The 8,718-nt window shown below is 40.1% G+C and overlaps 1 protein-coding gene and 1 long non-coding RNA gene across 3 annotated transcripts in view; one reads left to right on the top strand and one right to left on the bottom strand.

Moving 5' to 3' along the window:
- The first annotated feature begins 1,011 nt into the window (after nt 1-1,011).
- On the top strand, nt 1,012-7,732 carry NENF (neudesin neurotrophic factor). Of its 2 annotated transcripts, XM_030035025.1 has the most exons (5): nt 1,091-1,207; nt 1,423-1,613; nt 2,394-2,454; nt 3,653-3,756; nt 4,404-7,732. In XM_030035025.1, the coding sequence occupies exons 2-5, from the start codon at nt 1,530-1,532 to the stop codon at nt 4,578-4,580; spliced, it is 426 nt and encodes a 141-aa protein (XP_029890885.1). In that variant the 5' UTR covers nt 1,091-1,207; nt 1,423-1,529; the 3' UTR covers nt 4,581-7,732. The 2 variants fall into 2 exon arrangements, with proteins under 2 accessions (XP_029890884.1, XP_029890885.1); XM_030035024.2 differs by lacking the exon at nt 1,423-1,613 and having other exon boundaries at nt 1,012-1,207.
- The window catches only part of LOC115350012, a 63,806-nt gene continuing 61,044 nt past the window's right edge, over nt 5,957-8,718 (bottom strand). Inside the window, exon 6 of the long non-coding RNA XR_005933823.1 lies at nt 5,957-6,696. This is a non-coding gene — a long non-coding RNA (uncharacterized LOC115350012). The remainder of the gene's footprint in view (nt 6,697-8,718) is intronic.

Here is an 8,718-nt window from a genome sequence, read left to right as displayed (position 1 = left end):
AGGACAATCACAGTAACAACCTTGTAAACCTTCACCCTAACAGGACCAACACTCAGCTTGCCACACCAGGTAGCAGCTTGCGGCAGTCAGCTCCCAGATGGCCACAGCAACTCACCTTCCCCATGCCCTGGCTCTGCAGGCTTTGCCCGGCTCCTCACACAGGGACGTGGCCCACTGGTCATCACCCCCATACTGTGGTGACGTGCCCTCACTCCCCTGTGCTTCTCATCTTGCGCTGCTTTTGTCATCCAGAAGAGAACTATGGCGATGTTGCTTTGCATTAGCTACTTCAGCTCTGCTTACACCAATGCACAGAATTGCCTCTGGACAGCCTGCGGAAAAGGGTGTTACCTCAGGCAACACGGAACAAGTGTCCTCCAAAGTGGATGTAGGGATTTTATACAAGAAGGGTTTATAAACAGTCCTTAAAACAAAGATCAAACCCATTGCTACCTCCTATTTACCGTCCAGATCCTTCTTTGAACTGTTCAGCTTTTGCAGAACACTGTACAAGGAGCAGAGATACCAAACAGGCATTTGAATTATGGCACGGCAGTCAGGAAGACTGCAGGGGTGCTGCAGCATCGAACATCCAGGCTTTAAATCCTTCAAGTCCTCACCTGCCAGCACTACAGTGAGGGATGTGATATATATATCTAAATTGTAAAAAGTTTCTGATTTTCTTAATTCTCTATAGAATTACACACAGCAATCTGCTTATTCTTCTGCCAGCCCAGAATGTTTCCCTGTGCTATACTTACGGCGTGGCGAAATCACGTCATTCGAAAATTTCCTATTTATTCTCCCCTTCCTTAGGCTAAAAATGCCAGTTTATTATCTTTTTTAAGTCACAAAGACGAAGCCTGCCCTGCGTGTGCCGATTTAGTGGCTAAACATCTAAAGCAGCAAGCAGAGAAACTTCAGAGGGAAAAAAGGATGGAAATTGAGGACTCATCAGCAGACCTCTGACGGTCGGGAGGACGAGCGGGGCCCGGGGCTGCCTCCGGCTGGGGCTGGAGGCGGGGCCGGGCCGGGGCCGCCGCCCGCCGTTGGCGGTATGGCGGGCGGCGCGGCGCGGGTGCTGCTGGCCGCCCTGCTCGGCGTCCTGCCGGCCGCGGCCGAGCGGGAGCTGCGCTTCAGGCCGCCGGCCGAGGCCCCGGTGCGGCTCTTCACCGAGCCCGAGCTGGCCAGATACGACGGGCAGCAGGTAGGGGCGGGCGGGAGGGAGGCAGAGCCGCGGCGGGGCCTCCCCGGCCGGTTCTTTGAAGCCGCTGGGCCGGGGCCGGTGGGGCGTCCTGGCGTCGCCTCCGTCCCTGCGGCTCGGTGCCCTGAAACCACCTTAAAACTCGGTTTTCTCGTGCTCTGCTGCTGTGCTATTCCCTCCCTCCCTCCCAGTAATTATGGGATAACTTGCTTTTTTAGGCGTTCGTGAGAAGTTTGTTGGCATTCGTGCGTTGCTGACCTGCTATTCATTTGTCCTCCTGGCAGCTGCGGAGTTTGGTCCGTTGAAGTTGGGTACAGACAATTAGATGGCACGATCCTCTTTTACTCATTGCCTGCTTGACGATGTACTCATGCCAGTGAATTTCATATTACCACAAGTTAGAGCCAAAGTAATTTTCTCTCAATAACTCATTAAACCATATATTTAGACCCTTTTTTTCCCTACGAGATTATAGAAATAAGAAAGCAATTTCATCTTAAGAGTTTAGCTTTCTGTGACGCAGAAATCTCAGCAGATCTTCACATTCAAAATAATAAAGTCCTATATTGATACACATCTGTTTTCTCGTTCAAAAAACTTGCTGGCTGACCTTCTCACGGTCTTCTCTAGATACTTTCAAGAAGCTAACCAGCATCTGACTTAAAATACATCTTATGCATAAAAGACAAAGCAGAAGCACTGGCTTATTAAGTAAACCAGATGTCAGCAGATGAGATTTGTGTGTGTTTATGTATTTATCTGTTGTTCTCTTAATCAAATAAAGAATGCTGTTGGCCATACACCCTTTTATCTTGGGCAATACCCATCTGCATTAGGAAGACAAAGATGCAGTTGATCATCTTCGAGCAGACAAGTGTGCAAGACAAGAGGTGACCTGCAAGAGGGATGTCTTTTATGATTGTGATGTTTAGATTAAAAAGATTCTCTCATTCCATATGCTTATATCCTCAAAAAAGAAAAAAATCTTGCGAACAGTTTAAAGCACAAGCAAGAAATTTCAAGAGAGATAACGTGTATGCTTGTATACACACACAAACGAGAGAAAACATACAAAAGAGAATTTAATTCTCTTCTTTGTGTCCTGAGTGCTTATGGATTTCATAGCTAAAACTAATTGCCTTTTGCCTACACTTAAGTGTTGAGGATCTACTGATGGCTTTCTTTCCAGGAAGGACAGCCCATTTACCTGGCGGTGAAGGGAGTAGTATTTGATGTCACTTCTGGAAAAGGTGAGTTTGCTTCTCCTCTGCTGTCTCCTTTGTTTTCATGCTATTATTCAGTCATTAATTTTTAAATATTCTCAATGTATTAGAAGCCTGCAGTTCAATTGCAACAAAAAGAATGTACTTTTTCCTTTTTTGAAAAACTCAGTTTTCCTCTTCTGACACCTCCCCCACTAAGGTTTTGTCTAGAATTTACAGTGGTTTCAGGTTACAGTACACATAGACAGCCAAGCCAGCATAGTCCAGTTAGCTTGGGTGCTGACGACAGAAATGCTGAAGACACCTGCCCAGACCCCTGAATGGGCAGACCCCCTGAATACTCACTAGGCCTGGGGTCATGCCACACAGAAGCTGGTGCTACAGTGTTTTATTGCACTGGGTACATGAACTGACGAGATCAAAGCTAACTGGGATGTACCCATACTGCACTACACAATATCAGCATTGCTGCAGCTTCATCTTTTCCTTTTGTGCTGGTGTTTGCTTACCTGTGCTGTCCAGTGATCTGGTCAAAACTCTTGGAAGAGTTGACTGTGATTTTGAAAGGAGAGCGGAGGGCTAAGTAATTTTTTTTCTCCTTTAAAATTTTCGTATTTCATGAGGCTTCTTGTCTCATCATTTACACCTAAACCATTTATTGCTGTATTTGCTGTTTGTGCCTTCCCTAGGAACTACAGATGTTTTAATTTGAACTCCTGTTACTTAATCCAGATTTGCTGTAAAATGTTTGAAGGGACCATGGGGGTCCTGGACGCTTGCCTTAATGTCATCATAAGCAAACTAATGGCTTGTTGCTTTCTTTGTACTAAGCTTGTTAGTGCAGCTTGTCTGGACATCCACGTTGGCTGATCTTCAAATCCTAAGTTAGACAAGGCTTGCCCCTGCAAATTCTGGAGTCTACAAACTTCTCATGAGTATGTAAAGCACAGCTCCCTAAATAATAGGTAAATTTTAAGACTGCAGCATAGGAGTTCAACAGTTGTATTGTATAACCCCACGCTCTGTTCTGTGTTTTTTTTAAGGACTGGGACATATTATCAAAAAATAGCAAATCAAAAGTCAGTTTTGGAGAAAAGGGTCTGAGACTTGAGTTGCTGCTTTCAGTTCACTGACAAGTGTAACAGGCTGGTGAAAAGTAGAGGCTGAACATACCCTGTACATTGTCAGATCATCACTGGATATTATTTTTTTTCTAATCTGACAGAATTTTATGGAAAAGGAGCCCCATACAATGCTTTGGTTGGAAAAGACTCAACAAGAGGAGTTGCAAAGATGTCTCTGGATCCAGCAGATCTTACACATGACATAGTAAGAAAATGGACTATTAGTTTAATTCTGTTTTGCAAAGTTTTATTTTTTTGCATGATGATGAATGATAATATTAAATTATTGGTATTAATTTATTTAAGTTGATTCACATCTTTTAAAACTGCATTAATATTCTTGAAATACATTAAATGGGTATGTGTTTACTGCTCATGGAAGGTGCAGTGCTAACAGCCTTAAAGAGGAAGGTTTTTAATCTGTGGAATCAGTACAATTTATGTAAGCACGTAAAGGGGAAATTACCTGCTGTTTAAAAAGATGCTTCCAAAGAGAATAAATCACTTTCTTTGTCAATTGATTTGGCGTATCCTGTGTCACTGACATGGCGGTGGATGCTAACTCTGGCAGTGGGTTGTTGCTTGTGTGAGGTGTGATTTACTTACAAAGGGAAAATGAAGGGAGATTAATGGTTTGTTTGACCTGAATATATTAAAGTTTTGTCAAGGCTGAACTTGAATGAGAAGAATAAAATTACAGGTTATACTATGAATTTTGTTAATTGTCCTCTGCAAAGTATACCCAAAAGCTGACCCTAAGGTTTATAGTAATCAATAAAAAAGAAAAATGCATATAAATACCTGTATTTTTATTTCTTTGAGACAGGACTTTCATTTCCATATTTCATTTAGACAGGACTCACAGAAGAGGAACTGAAGTCTCTGGATGATATCTTCAATAATGTTTATAAGGCCAAATATCCAATTGTTGGCTATACTTCTCGCCGAATTCTGAATGAGGATGGCAGCCCCAATCTAGACTTTAAACCTGAAGATCAGCCACATTTCAACATTAAAGATGAGTTTTGAGGAATATTTTTGTACCTAGAGAATGCCTGGGGAGAGGCATAATAGAATATCATATTGATTCCCTGTTTTCTGGAGTTCATTACAACAATTAGCTATCATGAGTCAGTTTTCTGTTTAGAAAATATATATGTCTGTACACATACAGTTTAGAGGAAACAAATGGATCTATATTAGTGTCATACACTTGGGCTGTTTGTTCTGAACTATGGGAATTATTTCACATGAAAGTTCTTTCTGCCTGGATTTCTCTGTGTACAAGTGTGTAATGTAAAATTACATTCCTTAGAAAAGATAAGGCAGTTTTTAATAGTTGAAACATGACTGGTCTTTTTGTAAATCCCAAGTTGTTTCCTACTCCTTGGAAAAGTGTGAATGCATTATCTGGACGAGCTAACATCAGTTCTCTGTGCTTCACATGAGTGTTGGTATCACATGTACAAACAGGTGTAATAGAGGCTTACATTTTAAAAAGCATTATAGGATTTAATATTTGATAGGTTTGAGAATACTGGATATAAAACCACTCAATCTCTTCAAATGCAGTTACTGTGGAATATTTATGCAAAGCCTACAGCTGTAAACCAAGAAAAAGAATTATTTTTTCCCCCATGAGAACTACTGTGGCATTTTAAGTAAGACTATTATTATGTTAGTTTTGAATAAATGACACTTTAATTTTTTTTAAATAATTATCAAAGATTTCATCTATATTAGATTATGATAATTTCCTTCTAGCTTCCTCCACTCCTTCTCTGATAAAAAAAGGAAATGATAGCCCACTGTTTACCACAAACTCTTACAGCACAAGTTTATTATAGTAGTTTAGTATCCTGTGGATATTGTTAGCATCTTTATATTGACAATTTCAGCTCTCATTTTTAATTTCTCTTAGTTTTTCTTTGTTCTTACTCTGGCTTCATCATTGCTGCTGCAATGAAGTGTGCATTCACACGTTCCTCTTCCTTTTAACCTAATACAAAACTGCAGATCCTGTACGGTGAAAGCAGACCCCCTTTATCAGGTTTCTCTGGCAGTCTTTCAGCAACAAGAGGACTGTAAAAGCATATGCTATATAAATTGCTGCTAACCACTGACTTTCACTAACTTGAGTAGAATGTAAGTTGTCATGTATGTGAATTTATCTGCCAGTGTGACAGGTTGAACTGACATGGAAAAACTGAGCAGCTCCTCCCAATTCTATATTAATAATATAGATGTAATAAAAATACAATTCTATATTTCGTTCTCTTTCTTTAGCATTTTGGCCATTTTCTTTGAACGAAAGATTTTTTTAGATGACTCTCCACTTTATGGTGTGCAGGAGACAGCTGCCTGTCAGTTGAATAACTAGAAAAGCTGTTTCTATTTATTTCTCATTTCTTTTCCAATGTTACAGATTTTACTCTAAGCTTGTTTTGTGTCTTACTATTAGACCACTTAATTTGCAGGAGGGACTCCATGGCGCTCCCCCGCCCCTGCTGTTGGATGGTGCTCTGTGGTGTAATAAATAATTTAGCATCTAAGAATATACTATTGCTTCAGAGAACTATTTCTGTTTTATTATTATTATTACTGCTGACCTTTTGATTAGATACCAACACCAGCTAGGAGTTGGCCCCTTGATAATGCCTGCCTACAGGTATGGGTGTATACCTGCCATCTTTATAGGAACGCATGTGGGTTTAGTGGTAATGGTGGTTGTTCTTTTGCCAGCATTTCACAAATAGTTTTCCAGTGTCTACTGTTTTCTCCCCTTCTCTTACCTTTGTTGCACGCTTCCTTATGGGGCAGCTTCAGTAGCTGTGCTACGGTGATTACTGTAACAATCTTGGCTTCATCTGCGATCAGCATATCCAGCTGCGTGTCAAAAATGTTGTAGCTAGGTGGTAAACTCATCACCACTGAGTGGCTTAGTGTTACTATTCTCTCCCTGCTTTTCCTGTTCATGCTATGAAGGTCACCTTTGCTGATCTTGAAGTGGGTAACTCAGCTTCTATTTGTTTCAGGTTCATTTCAGTGAAGAAACCCTCCTGCTGCAACAGGAAACAGGGGTGATATAAACCCCACTCTTGTACTGTGAGATCCTTGCAAATCCAACTCGCCCTCACTCATATATCTGTGAACGGAGGGAGATGCTCTAGTCCTTCCTTTCTGTTATTAAAGACAGGATTATCACAACTGAGGGCATTTTAGAATGCAGAACATTTCCTTTTTATTTCAGTTTGCGAACTGAAGGACTCACAGGTAATCATGTGATAGCCTTCCTAGGCTATTTCACTTGAGGTTCCCACTCAACAGAACAGTGTTATGATAATAAGGCTTTAAGTGGGCATATATCCTTAACATGTTTTCACTGACTACTTTTCAAAAATTAATTCAGAGTAACACAGTATTTCTTTTGGTGTTAATTTAATGACACTATTTTATGTCTAAGGTTGTTACTTGCCAACAGCCTGAAACTTACTGTGCTTAAAAGCAAACCGTCTGCTATGGTGGTTTTGTTCAGTAAGTTGCATTTCCCAGACCTCTGTGTTACTCCAGGATGACAGGTGTCCTCACCAGCTATACATTGTACTTAAAACAAGCAAATTGTATGCTATCCTTGTTTTTTCAGTCAGCTGCATTTCCCTGACCTCTGTATTATTGCAGTAAAACAGGTACCCTCACTATCTGTAAATGGCACTCAAAACAAGCAAGTTGCGTAAAGCCCTGTTGTATCCTCCTACTACTCCACACCTCCTTTGGAGAGTGAAGAATTTCTTTTCAATTTACTTGCTGCTTCCAGATAACATTGCAAATGTCATTATTTTTGCTCTGCTGTTTGTAAATCTGCATCTTGCTAACTTAGCTTGGGTGTTTGAATGGTCTGAGGTTTTAATGAATTGCTGCACCAAGAATTTACTCTTCAGAATGTTAAGAATTATCAGATGGGTTCATCACTTACAGGATGCATAACCTGAGTTGCTGTTTCCCACCTGGCACTGTTTTCAATAGTCCCTCACTTTGATCCTAATACATTTGACTAACTGCTGTGACAGGATAGATTCTATCATCTGTACTTTAAGAATGACTTCTCTGATTAACAACGGGAGCAACAGGACTAATAATATAAGCAACAAAAATTCAATAAAGGGCATGCAATGAAATGCAAATCAAAGTATTATCTTTATTTTTGCAGTTGTAGAGTCTGCAGTTAAGTGAAATCCTACTAAGAACGTGTAAGGTGTGTTAGCAGCTGTTAGTCACAGTTATTAGTTATTGCATCCTAATCCAAACAAGAGCACCTGCCAGAATGCAGGGACTCTGAATCTTGCAGACTGAGTGGCTGAGATTTTTCCAACAATTTGGGATTAGACATAAAACAAAGTTATTTCTTTCCTAACTGTCTCTTTTATAGATAAATATATTTATCTGAAACGTGCTCAATGTAATTTGCATCTGCTCAAGAGAAAAAGGAAGAGATGTGAAAAATTTCATATTGGAAGTCCAATGCTAATTTTTCAGCTGATCTGGTTAAACTGAGAAGGAAAAAAAAAAAAAAAAAAAATCAAAAAAACTTCTGACTACTTCTGTGAGTGAAAGGCTGCCGTTCAGTAGGATTCAGCTGCACATCAGTAAGATGTGCTAAGTAGCTCTGACTAATATTTGCATATTTTCAGATGAACACTGGATATTCTCAGGGATATCTTGAGGTCCCAGAACTGACGTCAGTGATGACAATCAAATACTTTGTTATCCATCATCCATTTATGCTTTTGCTTAATGTTTTTCTGTCCATACAGGAAACAATATACAAGCCACGCAACTTCTGTGACAAATGCATGCACCATGAGTAATAATATTCAGATAAAGTAAAACGTGCATGAACCTATAACCTGAAAGCTATTTATGTGGTATACAGAATGGCTGTTTTTAAAGAAATCCAGTCCTTGTCTGTGAATGCTTTGATTAAAACAAACCAAAAAACCCCCTTAACTTAGATTTGTAATAACTTCACTCAGAGCCCTATGTGCAAATGTTGATTCAGATAGTTGTAGAATGTATCTGACTGCTTTGACAGAAAAATCAGTGCTATATCAAAAGGTGATATTTTTTTTCCACTATTCAATCAGACTCTCAAAGAACTAAGTGTATGATA

This window comes from Aquila chrysaetos, chromosome 13, assembly GCF_900496995.4.
Source record: "Aquila chrysaetos chrysaetos chromosome 13, bAquChr1.4, whole genome shotgun sequence".
In the NCBI taxonomy this organism is placed as follows: Eukaryota; Metazoa; Chordata; class Aves; order Accipitriformes; family Accipitridae; genus Aquila; species Aquila chrysaetos.
This window is presented reverse-complemented; position numbering and strand designations above follow the sequence as displayed.